This window comes from Pyxicephalus adspersus, chromosome 3, assembly GCF_032062135.1.
Source record: "Pyxicephalus adspersus chromosome 3, UCB_Pads_2.0, whole genome shotgun sequence".
Taxonomy (NCBI): Eukaryota; Metazoa; Chordata; class Amphibia; order Anura; family Pyxicephalidae; genus Pyxicephalus; species Pyxicephalus adspersus.
In genome coordinates, this window is record NC_092860.1 from 26,636,083 (window position 1) to 26,656,756 (window position 20,674).

Sequence of the window (20,674 nt, forward strand, 5' to 3'; positions counted from 1 at the left end):
CCATCCTCAGTCATTCAGTGACTGCTCAGTGCAGATGGAATTTTTACCCTTTCAAGCCGATTAGCCGAGTAACAGAACTGAAAATGGTTCCCAAAAGTTATGCACTCAGTAAACCCCTAAAGTGAAATCAGCCTTAAGCCGCATACACACGTGCAATTCTTGTCGTTGGAAAGGATCTTTCACGTTCCTTTCCAACGATAAGAACCGCAAGATGCATGAACGAGTGCTGTACATACAGCACTATTCTGCTCTATGGAGAGGGGAGGGGGAGAGCGACGCTCTTCCCGTTCCCTTGCATTAGGATCGCTCATCGTTCATCGTCCGTGGATCCACCAGGACCGATCCATGGACGATGAACGACCTGGGCTGTACACACGCCAGATTCTCAACCCGATATCTGGCCGATGCCGATTATCGGGCGAGAAAAATTTGACGTGTGTACGTAGCTTTAGACTTGCTGCAGGAGGAGGCATAATTATAATTATTATTATACAGGATTTATATAGCGCCAACATATTACATAGCTCTGTACATTATATAGTGGTTGCAAATGACAGACAACTACAGACAGTGACACAGGAGGAGGAGAGGACCCTGCCCCGAAGAGCTTACAATCTAGGCATCCTCATGTGGGTTTCAGCGGTAGGCACCATGCCCGCTGCCTGGCCACCAAGAAGCCAATGGCCGGTATGGCACCACTCACCCCCAATATTTGTCTCATCCAAGGAAGAAGTATGAGGAAGCAGTGACCGCTCCACAACCTCAGTGCCAGTCTGCATTGTTTAAAGAGAAACTAAACTGATAAGTGTGTAAAAAAAATTACCTTTACCTTCTTTCCCGCAGGGCAGTCAGATCCATCCTGAGGTGTCTTGCATCGGGTCCTGGATTGTCCCAGAGCCTGTGCTCCAGGCGATGCCATCTTCTCCTCTTCTTCCTGGTTCTTCTTCCTACATCACCCGACCCAGGCGCGAGACCCAGTGACGTAGGATAAAAAAAACTTGCCGATCGGCAAATTTTGAGATCAGCAGATTATTTTTTGCTTTACACGAAAAAGGGGGGTGCTATACATTTTATTTTATTTTTTTAAAAAGGGTGTTGCATTAAAAAAACAAACAGGATTTTTACCTTACATCATAGGGTTGTCTACCCTTTTATCTAAAGTGAAATGTCTGAGTTTCACTTTAATTCATTGCCCGTCCAACGATTGGATCTCAGATAATGGAGAACATTGAAAGACGGCACTGTGAAATATTACAAAGGCAGAGATGTCCTTTAAATAACAGTATTTTACATCTTTCTTGATTTTCTGTTCACTGATAATAATATTGGGTGAGGACTTCATACTGACAGAAAACAGCATGCCAGAAGTTTTTATTATCTCCCAATTAGAACTGGAAAAGGTGCTGTCCAAAATTTTACTTTAAAAGGATGAGGTGGCACAAAAACCAGAAGAAAAGCTGCAACTACAGAGCACCCACTGCAGCTAAGTACCCCAATAAAGGGCATGAGGGGCTACAGGGTCACTAAGGAAGAGTGAAACCTAATCTCAGAACTTCCTTAATCTAAAACTACAATTCCCATCACCCTCTGCGGGTTCGTTTCCGCATTCTAGGGTCGGTATTCTTTGCGTCATATCCGGCATCTCAGACAGAATCGGTGAGATGATTGGCTGTTGTTGCTGTCATTTTAAGGCGCTTTACTAATCAGTGTGAGTGAAAATTAGGGTGTACCCGGAAGTGAGACAGGAAAGGCGGAAGTAGAGGCCGGAGGAGAAGGAATAGAAGAGAATCTCCCGGCGGGAGAGAGGAGGCGGACACAGGCTGACAGGTAGGGCCTGGAGGTGTGCGGGTCTTCTGTCCTGGGAGGGCGACATAAGGAGGGGCGCCTGTGACGATATGGGGGGCTTTGGTCACCGGAAATGTTCTTTCTTCAATAAGCAAGGGAAGGACGAAGTGCTCTGTGTGTAGCAGGGGAGGCCTAGAATGTGTTCTGTAGGTTCTGGTTTTGGTTCTATAGGAATTCTCTTTTAGTGCTGGGCGGCTGCCAGTTTGCGTACAGCACTCACATTCCTGCCCTCAGGCTGTAATTCACTTTGTGTACTGACATACCTGCCAGGGTATGTAGTATTCACCTCATTATTCACTCAACATACACACTGATCAGGTGACACATTTATTTCCTGATACAGTTTCCTGTGTCACCTCCCCACTCCCCTGCTTACTGGGCTTTGATTGTGTCCTTCACCTAGCAATGATGTTTCCATACATACCCATGGATTTACAGGGTGCTTCTCTTTAAGGGCTTGCCATGGGTAAAGTTTTATTTCCCTGGCAGATCACCCTCGTCCTTTTCATTATAATTTTTTATTAAACAGTATTTTTACAGTGCCAACATATTATGCAGCGCTGTACAACAAATAGGGGTTGCAAATGACAGAAAGATACAGACAGTGACATGGAAGGAGGAGAGGACCCTGCCCCGAAGAGCTTACAATCTAGGGGGTTTTCTCCTTCCTAGCTGTATATGTAGGACTGACAATCACTGGTGTCATGGCTGTCTGCTGGCTTCATGTATCATACCCAGCAGGGAGCCCTCGTAGATCCCAATCCAGCAGTTCTGCACCTGTATTTAGGATGGTGGATAGTCGTCCGTGTGATGACGCTGATGATCCTTTTTTTTTTTTTTCTTAGTACATCAGGACATAGCTGTGGTGAACTGACTGCAGACAAAATATTATCACCAGATATTTACAAAGATAAAGAAATATGTGTAGTTACATTCAGAATAGTCACCATCTGCTCCTACCCCTGGCATCTACCTAAAATGTTATTTTGAGAGCTGAGGGAGCTGGGCTGGCACAGACAGGGATTACACATTACCAGAGACTATGACATTCAAAAGTGAGAGTGGGCTGCTCTGCATTGACATTTTCAGGTGTGTCCTTTCCCAGCACATTTATGTCCATAAAAATCACTTCTAGAAAAAAAACACCCAGTGTTTAACCTGGAAATGCTTTAAAGCTGAGTGGTAAAGAAATGTATATGGGTGGCAGCCCCTATATTGTGATCCAACTTTTCTGTGACCACCCAAACACAGCCGGGTGGTTACTGAAAAGTGCTGAGTGCAGCGCCCGACTAAAAGGAACCGGGCAGAACAGTGCACTCTAAACTATTAAAACGTATAATTTTAAGCGTTTTAATTTAGCTTGATAATTGTCAGCCATCGATGTGAGAAGAGTGTAGTGGAATCCATGGCCAGCGTCAATTAGCTGCCCCATATGTATAATAGAACATTTAGGCTTTGCAATGGACATGTAAATTGACTTATTACCTCTCATCATGGTGAAAATAAAACACATTACAATGCGTGTTGACTCCGTACACATTGACACACATCATTGAACATTGGTATTGATTTCATTGGTAGTCACATCAGGGCTAGGTGTGAATCCAGTCTTGGTGAATGTTCCTGCAGTGGTGGAATGAATAACTTTTGCATTTTTCTACTGTCATATTTCCTTTATATACATGGCCACCAATTTGATTTATTACCTATGTGAGGGGTTTACCTAAAGCAGCCTATCAGGGAGGGCCTTGTATTTTGGTAGATGTAGAAGAGATTGTAAGGTGAGTGAAAGGTTTAGCGATACACCTGAATGGGCTTTATAGCAAAGCAGGAAATGCTCCAGTATAAGGATATGTATGTATATAATCCCAGATATATCCCCGTAGATGTCAGCCAGAAATGGGTACAGGTTTGTTTGTCAGCCACTAAATAAATATTCAAACTTCATCTGCCTAACACATGTGACTGGCTGATGCCCAAATGCTGGAGGAACAATCCCAATGTCCCATGAAGGTCTATTTCACATGTTCATGTTTATAGACACATTTCTGGTCAGCCTGATACATGACATGTCTATATTTGTCCCATTGCACACTAAAGACTTGGAGGTCCATGGCGATACTGATCCTAAATGGAGGGGGATATTTTTTCTCATTTACTGTACTGTTATTCAGTATAATATTATTTTCTTGTATTTATATAGAAGCAGCATAATACAGAGCTTCTCAAAGTCCATAGTCTTGTCCCTTACTGTCCCTCAAAGGGGTTTTCAGTCTAATCTATACTATGTCTGTCCCCTATTAAAACTATAACTGGGACTTCACTCTTGAGTCCTGATTTTATTAAAGCTTTCTAAGACTGGAGAATATAGACTGTGGGTAAACCTGGTGAGAAAGTATCGTCATCCTAGATTGTAATGGTGACCAGTATACCACATAGCAAAAACAGAAAAGAAACTGTTGATGTAGTGGAAATTCAGTGTGCTCTGACCTTCCTTTTTGACATGACTGCACAGCTCTGAATTCCTAATCATGTCACCCCTACTTCTTTTTTAAAAGCATTTTAACCCATCCTGGTGCACAAGCAAGGAGCCCTGGTACATATCTCCTCAACATTTTTTTATGATCTTTGGCAATATTTTTGCTCTGATGTTTTTCAGTGTTATGTTTAGCATACGAAAAGATTGGGGATAAGAAAAGTTCTTTGTTAGGTTTCTATGTATTTGACCCTGAAAAAGGAAAGTAACACCATCACCAAATCTAACAACTGGTAAATGGTTACATCATTCTGATAGATGTCAAGCATTAAAAAGGACCTGCTACTGATATGTGATGCAGTCATCTGTTCCTGGACTCATTGTTAAGAATGCTAATGCCTGGATGTAAATCCGATCTTTGGTGACAGTCACACTTGTAACAAACAAGCAACTTACTGTGACAATGGTTGTAGACCGAGAGCTGTATTCTTATTCTGGGTAAGTGTTCCAGATGATATTTCAAGTATGTATTTCAGTTAGTATCTCTGCTGGGGAGATTCATCTCCATCGTTGGGAGTAGGAAACCTAGAATTTTGAGCTAAAACCTGGCACCAACAGCGGTGTTAACCCTTCCATAGTCTGAGCCAAAAAAATTGGCTTTGGAGTCAATAATAATCGCAACTAGAGTTTTAGTATTTATGAACATTTAGAGGTAAATTAGATCGGTGCATTGTGGTGGTAATGCTTGTGAATTGTATTTGGCACCCCAATACCCCAAGGCAACGCGCTGGCTTTGTGGTGCCCTTTATTACACAGTAGTATGTTGGAGACTGGGGAAAAGATTAGTTTTTTTTTTTGCATGCACATTTTTTGATTGTGCTCCTTAGTGAAGCATTGTAATTCACTTTAACACACTGCATAGATCATAATGGGCACTAAACCTTTGCGCTCTCTTAGATTTAGAAACATGGAGTGTTTTTATTTTGTGTTTTCGCCACAAGTGTTATCGTCGATTACAAAAATTTATGATGGCATTGCAGTAAATTGAACCTACCACGCTGGTCATTTAATTGGAGAGAATTGTTTTTTGCGAGGATGTCTTTAGTCTGTCTGGATTTATTTGGCACAAAATTGTGCTTGCTGTTGATAATGGCATTTTTTTTTCATAGTGGTCTATCGCTTTGGAGTTTAACTGGGTATAGATAAGTCAGAATTGGCTTCAAGGAGCCCCTTTAAAGTCAAGTGCAATCTTTACTCCTTCCAGACCCCCCCCCCCCCCCCCCCGCCTGCCAATCTTTAAGTGTTTATAAGTGACCCCTGGTGCCATGAAATGACACTTTCCACCCATGTGTTGTCACTGATGGCCGTCATTACTGAGATTCAATAACCATTACTGAGATTCAATAAACAATCAGAGTGGTTCCTGGTCGCCTGATCGCTGTTTCAGCTTTGATGAGCTTTTTTTTCTATCCTGACATCTTACAGATTGTAGGCTGTACGAGGGGGGTCTTTAAAAATGTGTGTCTGTATATTTTATTATGAGGTCCTCTGATTTGGTAGCACAGATGCAGTGACAGGTAATCCTTATAGAAATATTTATTAGACCCCTGATATCTCCTGCCAGTGCAGACGTCCCTGATCTGCTGCTCCCAAAAATGCATCCTGATGTCACCATGAAGGTGTTGTATTAAACCTCGAATAAGAGAGAAGCTGTTTAAAAATAAGTTTTATTTGGACTTCTGGTTGCTTTATGATTTTGTGAGGTGGAGGCAGATCTGTAAAGGTTTGGGTTTAGCTTTATTATGTTCCTTTTCTTCCTGCAGTCTTTTGGCTGATTTGTTAATGTAATAGATCACTCCGGTGACAGTGGCAGACATCCTTTACTACTGGAATGTCATGACATATACATTTGTACTTGGGCTCAGGGAAAGTAGTCTGGGGGATATAATGTGTCATTTAGGTGATTTAAAAATACAAAAGATTTGAATATTGTGTTATTTGTAATCCTTTGTTCATTGTTTTTGTTTTGTTACAGTATAACAAAACATTATGTAACTTTTTTCACTTTTTGCTACCTTGTTAATGTAATACAACACAAGCTTGGCAGGTCAGCCTTCTATATAGATATAATATATTGGAGATAGCAGCTTGTTAGAATTAGCTATAAAAAAGCTTCCTTGTGGGACTTTATAGTTGTGAGTATCATTTAGATTAAAGATTGGTGACATCAACTCCAAAGAAATTAGGGTAAATGGTTTTATTAAGGTTTACTTGCCATGTTTAGACTCTATAGAGGTTTCCTGAAGCTTTACTAATTTTGAGGAATTAAGTGTTTATAGGGCCATCTCCTGGGTAGTTGTGGAAGCCCTGACATAATGGTTGCTACTGGCTTAGTGTATGCTGATGATGCCTTAATTGCTCTAATAAGAAATGGCCCAAATTAGTATGGGGTTGTGTTGCCTGTTGCAGACTTTTTTGCTGCTGGACCTCAAGGACATTCTTTGCATTTGGTGGCCTCTAGGAGTGGAGGGTTTGGAGTAGCTGGGTCAGGGTATAACTATTCCACATCCAACTGATGTATGCATGTAGAACTCCCCAAAATGTAGGAAAGTGGGTGATTTGGAAGTTACCTGCAAGAACCTTCCATAATGGCCTGAGTATGTTAACTGGGTTCAGTGGGACCATAGATTTGTTTTAATGAGAATATTTCTTACAATACTTGTATTGTGCTGTGCTTAGCCAGTCTGTGTCTTTTTGCTTTGGCATGGATGAATGATATACATTTTTGACATTAGCATATTACTTTTAATCGGTCATATTTTTTGACTTGTGACAAATATCAAGAACAAATGCAATTTGGCTAAGTACATTAATCTTATCTCCAGGTAAACAGCTGCATACAATACATTAAAGTAGTTTTTTTTCCTGCCAAATAAATTTTTTCTTCTTGTCCATTCGTCCTTAAGTTTAATGCAGATCTGTGACAAAACAGCTAGGTAGATGACACGGTTAAGAAACAGTGGTGTCTTCTAACCCCCTCCCAGTCCCATTGTTTGAATCGTGATGGATCTGCTGCAGCCTGATGAGATTATCCCACTGATCACTCTGCTCTATCATTGTCTTAATTTTTTTTAATTGATACATTTACATTGGTTTATAGCCCTGATCCCTATTCTAGTCCAAATGTGTGTTGTAGCATGGTAAATTGGTGATCCAGGAGATTGAGTGTTGTCAGATTATGTGACATGGACCTAACAGAGGTGTGGATGCTGCTAGGAGGCCAATGTGATAGTTTTCTAAAATGGGGGTTTCTGGATCACCAACAGTGCCCGTTGCAAGCAAAAACTCCTTTTAGTTTTAACAGAAAAGCAGAAGTGACTCATATAGGAAATAAATGATAAACTGTTAATATGTAGAATTTTAAGTATTCATTACTCGTGTTACAGGACTATTGTTTTTGTCTTTTGTTTTTTTCCTTCTTTTTACCGTCCCAGCAACCTTAAAAAAAAAAAAAAAAATTGTACTGTGCTACAGAAAATATTTAATGGGGGGGGGGTTCTAAAAGGTATGATATCAAGTTGCCAACAACAGAACAAGTTCATTAATGTAAAATATTTTAAATGTATTTTGAAGCTAGGAAAGTAATAGTAATTGGATTTCATAAGTAAAATAAACCTAGCCCTTTACTTTTCCTTTCACATTTTTATATGATGTGAATCCTTCAATGTAACTATTTGTCTTTATGGATACATGAAAGTGAATAGGAAGCTTGTTGGTTCCCTGACATTGGCAGCTAGTATATACTACTGAGAAAGCATTAGTAAAAAAAAAGAAATCAAGGGTGTCCTAAGTTTAAACGGTGAAATGAAATCATGGAGGAAGTGGTAGAAATATTGGATTTTATAGGCATCAAAAAGAAAATTGATTTCTATATATAATATAACTATTAAACATACAATGCTGTGTGACATGTTTCGCAGATCTTAGTCTGCTTCCTCAGGAAATTAATAGCTCTTGGGAGGTAACAGTTTTCAAAAGGAAGTTGTTTGGCTTCACTTAAGTCTTGGATGGCAGGGAACACGGGTGGGGACAGGTGAAGGATACAGGACTCCCAGGAAGGGAAGATGGTAGAAAAAAGAGTGGAAAAAAAGCTTCCTGTCATATCAAAGGCTGAAGACAGGAGCAGATTCCCTGGTGGAAGGCAGTCACTTATCTTTTTTAATTCTTCCTCTTGTGTGAAGGTGTTGAAAAGCATGCTACCCCCCTTTGCTATGACATAAACAAGTTTTCTATCCTTTCCACAGAAAAAAAGGATGTTTTACTTGGTATGTTATATGTTTGGCAGAGTTTTAAATATTATTGAGCTTGAGTTCTTTAAAATGAACTCCTTTGAAAGTCAAGTATTTATATGTCTTCCCTTCACAAGGTTCCAGCTACTATCCTTTATAAATAATACAGTCTATTTTATTCTCAAACATAAACTATTACTTTAAGGTATGAATAGGAACCTCGGCAGCTAAGCCACCCATCGTCCCACTAATTAGTATTTATGCCTTTATTTGCCTTTTGGACTCAAATCACTGCATGGTAAGATAATTATTGAATAGGGCTTACATTAGCAGTTTTCTCCCCAGAAATTATTTAAGCTGGGTGGGATAAAGCTTTATGCGCACATTGAGCCATATTGTGACCCAAATTTTTAGTAAACTGGTTACTGAAAAGTGCCAGGTGTTTCACCAAGCCAAAACACTGCATTAGGGGTTAGAAAATAGGTTTACATCAGTCCCGATGAGCCTGTATGACACTGGTAATCTATAAGATTCTAGAGTCTCCCTCAGCTGGGAATATAACTCCTGTTTTACATTCTGGCTCTGTTGCTGCAACCCATATTATGAAGTTTTTATTGTATAGGCCTTGAGGCCCTTTAACGTCTGCCATATACTGATGAATAAGTATAGCTGAATGTCCAGCACTTGCTAAATCGGAGATGTTGTGAGTAATTTTACTCAACTTCACTTCCTCATGTTCAGGGGAAGTAGCGGCTGCGTTCTCCGCTCAATCCCAGGAAGCACATGAGACTCTATTTGTCATGCGTCTTGTTCTGTAAAAACGCACTGAAACACTTTCCAAAACGCCAGTTTTGAGACTTTTATTCTCCAACTAGAATACACTTTCCAAGAAAAAAAGTGCAAAGACTATTTACTAAAAATATGCTATAAAGCTGCTGGAACTTCTTTACTTGGTGTTCTGTTGATCAACATCATCTTCCCAACACATAGATTTTCTTTCTTTTCTTCCTCTGTTGAGGACTCAGAAACCTACTCCTACATCCTACTGCTTGTAGTAGGGTGATGTGATAAGTGGACCTTGGTAGTCTGCTTTATGGGGTTCGTTTATAGTGATGAGCACCACACAGAGTTCCGTGGTTGAAGGAAAGCTGGTCATGTGCATTTGTCAGATCATTCCTAAACTCTTTTAGAAAGTTCAGAGCCATCCTAGCACTTTTGTGAAACACACTCCTACTTCTTGCATCCCATAAGTCTATTCTATGATGATCTACATCTCATTGTGTATAACTTACTGTTGGGTAGATATAATATCTTTCATTCTATATTTTGCATCATAGGGGTGCTGGTTTAAATGTTCACTACAGCCAATTGAATCCTTTAAACACCATGATAATGTACATACTGTACGGTTACCATTCTATGGTTCTATCTTGTGGCCATTTTTATTTTATGTACCAAAGAGCATACAACAGGTCATTACCTGGTTTCTGTTAGTCATTGTATATCATATTGAAAATTGATGAGTTTGGTCATTTGTAAAATATAGTTTTGTAATAAAAATGTGTAATTGTTGAGCACTGTAAAATTTTTAAAAAATGTCTAAAACAGGAACATAGACTTAATTTATTGCAGCTTACCATTCCTTTTTGGTTGCTACATTTATTTTCTTTTTCCAGCTAAAAAATCTTTTCATAAAGTGCGGGAAATTACCCTTTGATCCTGTCAGAAATGCATTTCTGGTGAACTGACCTGCATGTTCTTCATTTCCTGTGAACTTCCCCACCCCTGTGTAATAGAGATAGACAGAGGCAGCCATGTTTATAATTCAACTAGTGACAGGAAATGTTTTATTTACATAAATACCTAGTGGAAAGGGTCCAAGGGTGGAGGGGGAAGCCTGAATATTTATTGCATGGCACAGATCACAAGTAATTGCAGTCAATTCTGGTGCCCATTAGATGGTTTTATTCTCCATTGTAAAATTCAAAAACAGAAATACAGTTCTGTGTAAAGTTGATTGGATTGTACTGTTGTATAACTTTTCAGGAAAACATCATTGTTCTTTTGATCTGTGTATTCTCATAAATTATGATGCATTATTGTATTATACCTAACCTTTATTTTCTCATTTTTGTATAGCTTTGTGACGGTAAGGCTTTCCTCCTGTGAGCCATCCAAGTGTTCCATCACCTCCCGTGCCTTCAACACCACCACTGTCTTCTGTAGCAGTCCACTGATCTCACTGAGAAATGGCCGGTCGAGGCGGAAATGCTCGACCAAACGGGCCGGCAGCCGGCAACAAAATCTGCCAGTTCAAGTTGGTCTTACTAGGGGAGTCTGCGGTGGGGAAATCTAGTCTTGTCCTTCGTTTTGTCAAAGGCCAGTTCCACGAGTACCAAGAGAGCACAATCGGAGGTAGGTTTATTTTCACTGAGGGAAAAAAAGCCTAACTGAGTTAGGTCACAGCACACATAGTTTGACAGGTTAAGGTGTGGTGCAGGAGAAGATTAACACTGCTTTCATCACTTTCTGTTTCCATTATGTGTTTGCCAATCTTGTTGACTCAAATGGGTGTCTTTTGTTAGCAGCAAGTTACCAGTAAATGTCTGCGTTCCGAGAACAAACAGTGGGCTTTCACTTTTTAGTGTGTTTTCTGGACTAAAAGATTGGTTGTCAAACTTTCATTGCAAATACAAATTTATATGATTTATGGTTTATATAAAAAAAAAATAACCCACATAAATAGCTGAAGCACACCTTGAGTGGTCAGTTTGTCAGAACACTGGTCACACACCAGTTAAGTATAACTCTTACGAGGGATCACATCCTATCTACAGATTCAGTTTATCATCTATGCTTTCACTGCATCAGTGCATCCCATTTGCTTGTGTTATTCTGGTGATCTTAAACACACTGCACTAAAAAAAAGATTCTTAAAGCGGACCTATACTGTAAGCTGCCATTGCTGGTTTGGCTTGCCTGGTTGGTCCTTTGATCGTCTACCTTTAAAACCTTCGAAATCCCTGACCCAGAGTAAGGGTGCAGCTCCAGTCTTCAGCTAATTGCCACACCGTTACCTGCATACTTGTTTATTTGTCTGAGTAAAACTACTGACGCCAATAAATCAGCTTTATTTCTGGGTGATTCCTTAGAATCAGTTCAGCAACGGAAGCTATAGCAATCTCCTAGTAATAGATCTACATTAAAAATCATCAGTCTTATACCAACTTGCCCTGACAGATTTAATGTGATTGGCACCACAGTAGGTAAAAAGCAAGTTATATTGCTTAGGTTGTAGTTGGTGCAGGTCTACTGAGCAGGGTGAATGTATGCATTCAGGGGATTACAGAGCTCAGCTCTGAAGGTAATTTAAGTTTACTTTGTGACCTTAACACAGTTGTAGTGTTTGTTCAATGGCTTTAATTACTATCACTCGTTTTCTGCAATTGATTTTTAATTTGCACGCTTCATTTAGTTTTGGGTGTACAAGTCATTTAGCTTTGGGTAGATTGTGACTGAAGCACCTTGTGTGTAATGCTGTGTCTGTTGACAAATTCAGATATCCTTCTTGTACCCTGTTCCTGCACACTCTACTTCCAGGCAGGAAACTTTCCTTGCTGACTAGGAAAGGAAGAGAGTCAGCAGATTTTTCATTATATCTTCTGTCAACTGATTAGGTCAAAAGTACACTTGAGCACAGGCATTTTTCATTTAACCTTTCCCTGTCCAGATCAGATGTATGTATGTGAACAGTTTTGTAGTAAATTACCTAAAGCATACCTAAACCCTTTTATTTAAAGTGAAAAAAAAAAGGGAGTGAAGCACAGTCCCCTTAATTCTTGAACGCCTAGGTGATCAAGAATGAATGGGAGTGCAGAGCCTCCCGGGATACCTCCGTCACGCATCCCGGGAGGCTCTTGGCTGCTCAGATGCTCAGGCGTGCGCAGAAGGAGCTCTTTCATCAATCGGGAAACAAAATTGCCAATCTCACGCATGCACAGTGAGATCGGCAAGTTTTTTCCCAATCTACATCACCCGATCCCGCGCCTGCACAGTGCGAGATCTGGTGACTTAGGAGGAAGAACCAAGAAAAGAGAAGAAGATAGCGGCGCCTGCTGGTCCTTCTGTGCCAGGCCTTAGAGACCTGGGACGGCTGTCTACCAGCACCCTGCCTTCCAGCACAATGCCAACAGCCCCTTCCTTTTACCACCTGCCACCACCTCCCCTGTTTTTACACTGCACCAAATAATCTGACCTTCATCCTCCCGCCTTTCACTGACCATGCCTGCATGCTGCATGGCTATATAATATTTATCATTTATAAATGCTATGGTAATGGTTGTGCTAGATGGGTAATATGGATTATTCAGGTTTTGTATATATCTCTAATAGACCTTCATCTAGCCTTTGAACATTTATAGGTTAACTCAGCTGAGCACTGCAGTGTCATTGTTGAATGGAATGTGGTGTGACCAAGGATCACCTAAAATACCCTGGCTGTAGGAACACTTGCTTTCAAAAAGGAAGAATATGTTTTGTGTCGGAAACGGTGCTTTTATGCTCAATAATACATGAGTGGAAGTGGAACTTTAATGTGCTTCTTTGATTTTGTACTTCTGTCTGCAGCTGCATTCCTAACACAGACAGTATGCTTGGACGACACAACGGTGAAGTTTGAGATCTGGGACACCGCTGGGCAGGAGAGGTACCACAGTCTGGCCCCCATGTACTACAGAGGAGCACAAGCAGCCATAGTAGTATACGACATTACCAATACAGTATGTGTTTCAGTGGAACCTAAAAAGTAATCTTTATGAACATGGGTTGATTGTCTTTTTGGTGTGTGGTTTAATTTGGCTCTTCCACTGTTCTGTGTTCGTTTCTTTCGGTCAGTAATAAAATAATTTAAAGCAAAGGAGGTTTAAAGTACCCCTATGATAAAAGGCTCTCCTCCTGTATGTTTTAGTAAGATCCTCATCTTTAGGATGATGTAGTGCTTTGCTGTTTATTATGATGCTTAAGGGCTTGATTAGATTGTGAAACATTTAACTACATTAGTAGAGAAGAATTATCTGTCACTTGCCAGTATGAGGCAAGAGGTGGGGGTTCTTGATTACTGTGGGGGAATTGGTGGTCTTTGCAGAGGTTTGACTCTGTAGTGATCATGTTTAAACCTTCCACCTTTTAGCTGCAGAAAAGTTATATAACCTTCTATTCAGGTCATGATACGTTTAAAAAGGAAAATACATTATACAACATTTTATTTTGAGGCACTTGGAATGTATTTAGCTAATTAAAACTAAATGTTTCATTGGAGTTCAAACTCCCAAGCAAGTCAGCCATTTGTTCAATATTCCTTTGCTACTTCAACCAGAAAACTCCAGAAAGTTTAGGATGTTATATATCAGTGTTTGTCACTAATGTTTGTACTGTTTGTGGTTAATAAAACTTCATTTGTTATTTCCCCATGCATTCTGAAAGTTTAGTTTTCAAATACTTGTTCAGATTTTTTGATATAAACAGACATAGATGACTCCCCTATAGATCCAGCTCCATTATACCACTGTAGAGTTTCTAGCTTTATTTTGAGTTTTTGTTATAGAAAAATGTACCCTCAAGCAAACGTTCATTGTATACAGTTTCAAGTAAAAATGTAACGTTTTGAGGTTTAATGAAACTGATGAATGTTAACCTTTATTCACTGTAGGAAACATTTGCAAGAGCAAAAAACTGGGTGAAAGAGCTTCAGAGGCAGGCTAGCCCAAACATTGTAATTGCTTTGTCTGGAAACAAGGCCGACCTCTCCAGCAAAAGAGCTGTAGATTTCCAGGTGAGCTTGCTCTGCCCTTGTCCTCATTCTCAACAAAAAGCAAGTCTGTAGAATGTTTTCATATTATCTATTGCTTTGTTGCAGGAAGCTCAAGCCTATGCAGATGACAACAGCTTGCTGTTCATGGAGACGTCTGCTAAAACCGCTATGAATGTGAATGAAATATTTATGGCCATAGGTGAGATTTCTCAATAGTTTTTATCTGCCCCCCACGGTAAACACTTTTTACTTTAGCTCTACACATGGGATATTTAGTTCTTTTTTCATATTCGAGCACATCATACCTAGGGTGTGTGTGATGTGTTTTAGATACAAAGGACAATTACCAATGGGAGCTTGCTGAATGAAGTGGGTCTAGCTATATAGCAACCAGTGAATTTATTAACTTCATTTTGAACTATTTTTCATTGGTATAAGTGACTGTGTTTTGTAGTCTTAAATTAGCTCTGATAGCTGTGGTTTTAGTATTTATTGGCTGATTGAAGGAGACTGTATATAGCAACCTTACTTGAACTTTTTAACATAGGGAGACATAAAATAATTTTGTCTTGGAACCCCTTCTATAAATTTTCTATCCATATCTTGCAGTTCTAGCCTGGTGGTTAGTGGGAAGAATCCCACCCTTACAAATAGCCTAATAGCTTTTGATAGTGTGTGAAATAGTGAGGTCAGTTCTTCTTGCTGTCTGTGTCCTCATTGGGGAGGTTCATCCTATCTGCCCTTGTGTTTTCCACAAAACAGAAGGTGAGGTGAAATTTAAAATTATAGTCATCACCAAAACACAGTGGGGACACCTATTCTGTGACTATTTACATGAAAATTCCCCTCACTATAAGTTTTCCTTTAACTTCCTGTTTTGGTTGTTTAGAGTGCTTTACAATATGTGAAAGAAAAATGTTGCCAGTAAGACACAAATGGCAGAAAAATAACCTTTTGATAGTTTTAACATTATTGAAGTGATTCCTGTGTACAGCTTCTATTGCTTGAAACACCAGCACAATGGCTACTTACATCAGGTGTAATATAGAACATGGCAATGATGACAAAAAAAAAAAACAGAACGTTATTGCCTATAGCACCAATCACATTCATGAATTGTTTTTGTTTTATCTAGCCAAGAAGCTGCCGAAGAATGAGCCCCAAAGTGCACAAGGAGCCCCCGGAAGGAACAGGGGGGTGGACCTCCAGGAAAATAACCCTCCTGCTAGGAGCCAGTGCTGCAGTAACTGAGTTCACTCCTTCTTTTTTGTTGCCTATTGGTAGGGAGAAAGGAGCAAAAACACAGAAATATCCAAAATTACAATAAAATACCATTTAAAAGCTTCAGATCAAGAAATATACCAACAAGAAAATCTGAGATGAGACTGGAAATCTTCTTTAATCATACTTAGTCCCTTTACTGGACCAGAATAAACTCTGGCTCTAAAGGGGCTAAGATAGACGCTGTGAGCCTGTATAATACCATCCACTTCACCACTCCAGTTTCTAAATGATCAGCGTCCTGATGGATATCTCATTCCACCTGCACTTTTTTTTCCTTGTATAAATACTAATTCAATTTTTAAGTCTTAAGTCACTTTTAATATATGTATTATAAATATATAAATACGAACGATGATCTGATTTACCTTTCCATTTCCGCACCCCCCCTTTGCCCCCCTTACATTTTATTAGCTTTGGTGGTGGGTAGACAGGGGTAGAGGTGTTTCAGTTGTAGGGCTCTCAAGAAAGCTTCAGTGCTTTTGATCAAACATGATGAACCTGTTCCTCCCAAACTCTCTTTATAGGGCACCTGTGAGGTTATAAACATGGAAGCTGAAAATTTCTTACCTTGTTTTTAAACATGCAGGTTGCAGCATTGTCACTCCGATTCTATCTACACTGCCTCGTGACTTTTTAAGCTGGAATGAGCATGTGACCTGCAGAGTCTGAAATGTCTGAACTCAAGTCCTGCAAATTGTGCAAGCTTGTTTCATATCACCGTCTTGGAAAGTAGTCCAGATAGTGGTGACAGACCCTTTAATAACTAAGCAAACGGCAGCAGCTTCCATATTTATGCGCCTGAAAGGTTTCATTTAAACAGTATATATTAAGGACAGAACGCTGTGTACATTGACATGCATATATGTATGGAGTGTATATGAATATATATTTTTTTCATATGTTTAATCCCCTTAATACAGAATGCCTTTAAGTTGAACTTTAATCCAAAATGCCTTTCAAAATAAAAAGAATGCATCAAAATAGCACCAGAGCTACAATGGCTTGCCAGGAATCACAGTTTAAATTCAGAAAAAAAAGTTTGCTCCTTGACTTTTTCTTTTCTTCTGAAGTAATCATATTTTACATTCTACACCTTTTCAGTTATAAATGTTCTAGAACCTTTTAAAGGCTACAAAGCACTTTCAGCAAAGCAGTAGTTAATAGACAAAAACACTGAATGATTTTGGTCATCCATGCCCAGGCGTTTCCTGTCATCCAATCTGTTTGCTGGATCAAACTGTCATCATGTTATAATACCAAGATAGGACAGATTTACTTTTTCGTGACAGCCATCAAATAAGTTTGGCAGATTTATTTATATATATATATATATATATATATATATATATCATCATGTGTTCTGTTGCTTATTTGAGGCTGAAAGAAAAACAAAAGTAAAATTATGTGTTGTTGAGTGCTTAGCTGTCTTGAGATGCACATCCCACATGTGGGACAATATGTGAAAGCAGCTAGATGAGAGAAGATCTTTTGGAGTATAATGATCACTTCTAAAGTTGTGTAACTGCTGTCATCATTTGTAAGCAGACTCTGATCTCCATCATAAAGTCTCCCCAGTAACTGCAAAGTAGGGTCAGTACAGACACCATCGTTAACACTGCATTATTTGGGAGCCATAAAGCTGATTTTTAGAATTTGGCGATCTAAGGTGTCTTTCTGTTTCTGAACCCAGTCACATGACCAAATCTCAATTGTGAGTATTAAGGGGAATGGAACCTCCTATTTTTTCTTCATATTCTGTATTTTGTATTGTATGTTCTCTGCAATATGTACTTAATCAGTATACCTTGATAATACAGTATGTACCCAAGTAGATTTTGTTTCGAATTGTTCTATTTTGTGAGGTAAAGAGAAAAAAATGTATCTTCAGAGTGTATGAAAGCAATGACACACGCTGCATATTACAAAAAGGACAAAGGTCCCAATGTGACATATAGGTGATCCTGAAGGTGTAAAGGTTAATGTTGGGTTTGAGCAGTTCACATGATGCACCCATTCTGGTAATGTCAGTATGTAACATAACCTAATGTAAAAAAGTTAAGCCTCTAACTTCAACTGTCTTGTTTACCCCATATTAGCATTTTTGCACAGTAGAATAGGTCCTGGCCAAAAGGTGATTACTTCTATGCAGTGGGACAGTTTAAACATGTAATAAGTATATGCAAAGGTTTGCTAGAAATAAAGTGTATTTGTATTAGTACATGGTTTATTAAGCGTATATATCAGTGTGCAGAACGTTAGTCTAAAATTTAAATATATAGTTTTCTTTAAAAACACCCTAAACCCTGGTGCATAGGTGTAATGCAGCCACAATAGAATTTTTCTTTGTTCTTTACTGCAGGTATATTACTAAATAGGTCTTTACACAAGGCTTATTTATGTGTGAGACATTAACACTGTTAATGTTGCATGCTAACAATCATTGCTCCAGAACTTTTACCCCATTTGTTTGATAGAGATTGCAACATACCTTAGCACATTCACCAACGAGTAATGCATTTCCTTTCCATCGGATGCTGTTTAAAATGAATTTTGTTAAACTATGCTCTATAGGGTCTGTTTTTATATGATTGAATTATAGCATCCGGCAGTATGGCTAGATTTAATGTTAGAAATGTTATACTAATTTTTAGCTTGCTAGCTTTTTAGTTACCTCCCGTATTCATCTGTGGAACACACAGGATAATATGTGACAGATAATAATTCTAATTAGATTGGTGGAAAACCTCTAGCCAATCCTCCTCATTAAACAGTGACTTCCTGTTCCTGCATTTGATGACATTTTGCCCTGTTGAACACTGGAATGTTTAATGCACAAATTTGCAATCTTTAACTTGCCAGAGTAAATCGTGTGTGTGTGTGATTGTGTGTGTGATGACAAATGTGCAGCTGTTAATGAAAGAAAAACACAATCCGTTTTATTCCTCGTATTGTAAAGCTGACACACAGAAAGCAAGGGGGTATATAATCAATATGGTAACGTCAGCAAATGAAGACTCCCTGGCTGCCATCCTTATACTTCCTTAGCTACTTGATGATTACCTTACCCAATAGACCTGCTTATTTCTGCCCTGTTACCCAGCAAGGCTTTTAGGCACAGCATAGTTCTTTAAAAAAAAAAAACAAGTAGCTAACTCCTGCTTTCTTCTGACAGTTTTGAAATTTAAAATTTTTCCCGGTACATTATTTTCGTGCATACATCTTGCCATGCTTTCAGACCAAACCGTAGAACAAACCATTTAAAGATGACAATATACTTTAAAGCTGAACCAGCCTTCCTAATGTGTAGAGAGCTCTTTCCTGTCATAAAAGGGAATTGTCCCATTTTCCTCCAAACTTTACCTTCCACACAAAGTATTAGAAGCTGGAAGCTGCAGCAGCAATCCTGCAACCCACCTAATTTCCTTTCTAAAAGACTACTAACATTCCCAATCTTTTTTCCACCAATCTGTGCCATGCAGGGCTCTTGCCTTTTAGGTATGTGCTTTTTTTTTCTTTTTTTTTTTCAGTACTCTAGTCTCAGCATTATGTTTGGCATGCAGGAACACCTTCTTCTCCAGCCCTATACCTATATCCTTTTTGATAGGGATCTCCTTTTCTATTCTGGTGTAATCTTGGATACTTATGGTTGCAGGATCAGAACTGGACAACAATGATTTAGCCTTGCAGATGTTCTATCCATTTATAAACTCGTCAGCAAAGTTTCAATTTTACAACCTTAAAAATGTTTATGCATATCCACAGTCCCACAATATTTTATATACCTCCAGAAATGTATTACCAAAGTTTTTGTATTTAGTAATGTCATATTTAAAAAAAAAAAAAAAAAAAAAAGGAACGTTTTTAGGTACAGGACAGGGGTTAAGAAAACTACCATGTTACAGCCTACTACAAATCTGCCTCTTCCACAGTCGTCTCTCCTGTTGTGGCATCACAAATAATAAATGCTTAGATTTTTTATTTGGAACTGCAACATTGGGTAAAGGGAGAAAAAAACATTCGCGTAACCAAGCTGTAAATGTAACAGCAGATATTGACTGAACAGAAAGTACTCGCACAAAGGGACTTCATGACTTAATCCACGGATATGCTTAAATTGGCCTTAATAGGAACTATAGATATCCAAATGTAAAAAATCTTTTTTTAAATTACATTCATGTTGCAAAACTTTAATAAGGTTTGTTTATTTGGTTTGTATCTACTGTAAATGTATGCAAGACAAAGGTTTCACCAGCTATGTCATATGTGTGAGTTGTCTGTCTATCGTAATAGAATTTGACTATAGAGTTCAGGTGTTACTTGCTATGACTTTCTTTATCTGCATGCTTGTTCCAGATCATTGAGTCAAAGTATTAATGTCTGAAGGCATAGCAACCTGCCAACATTTTCAGAAGCAAGCCTGCATATTTCTCTTATTTTTCTCTTTCCTTCTGACTTTATTGATGACGTGAAGTTTAGTCCTGGGACTACAATTCCATGTGTTTTTTGGTTACTAAATATTTGATGTAACAAAGGAGGTGTTTTTGCTCTCCCGAAAGCAATGTCATGCTGGGTTCCATGGTGTACGTTGACATTCAAGCACTGATCCCTCTATCAAAGCTATGTCATAACCATTACATTAAATTTGGGATGACGTCATTCATTGACAACTGTACCTTTAATATCTCTTATATAAATCTTGAGCTGATTGTGCTTAATGACAAGCAAATAAAGCACATATATTTCTCACACTATTGTATCATGTATGGTGGGAAGGTCAAATCTGCCGCATGGAAATTCCTGTAGGAATATTTTATCAAAGCGATCGGTTGTATACATGGTATTTACTTGTGTTTGGAAGGTTCAGGCAAACACAGACAAGCTTTGCAATAAATTGTTTATCTCTGAATGCAGTGTGTCCTATTATAAATTAGTTTTCACTGCAGACAGTAGGTCCCAGGCAGCTTTTATGAT

General features: G+C 38.9%; 1 protein-coding gene across 1 annotated transcript; it reads left to right on the forward strand.

Moving 5' to 3' along the window:
• Positions 1 to 1,698: 1,698 nt before the first annotated feature.
• RAB5C (RAB5C, member RAS oncogene family) lies at positions 1,699 to 17,536 on the forward strand. The gene is made up of 6 exons (XM_072404033.1): positions 1,699 to 1,827; positions 10,750 to 11,025; positions 13,237 to 13,388; positions 14,318 to 14,440; positions 14,525 to 14,618; positions 15,555 to 17,536. The coding sequence occupies exons 2-6, from the start codon at positions 10,860 to 10,862 to the stop codon at positions 15,668 to 15,670; spliced, it is 651 nt and encodes a 216-aa protein (XP_072260134.1). The 5' UTR covers positions 1,699 to 1,827; positions 10,750 to 10,859; the 3' UTR covers positions 15,671 to 17,536.
• The last annotated feature ends 3,138 nt before the right edge of the window (positions 17,537 to 20,674 follow it).

What these genes read in the sequence shown, in the direction of transcription:
- RAB5C (XM_072404033.1), top strand. Translation starts at nt 10,860, where the DNA reads ATGGCCGGTCGAGGCGGAAATGCTCGACCAAACGGGCCGGCAGCCGGC. An exon ending in TATACGACATTACCAATACA is followed by an intron (nt 13,389 to 14,317) that starts GTATGTGTTTCA and finishes TATTCACTGTAG; the next exon opens with GAAACATTTGCAAGAGCAAA. An exon ending in TGAAATATTTATGGCCATAG is followed by an intron (nt 14,619 to 15,554) that starts GTGAGATTTCTC and finishes TGTTTTATCTAG; the next exon opens with CCAAGAAGCTGCCGAAGAAT.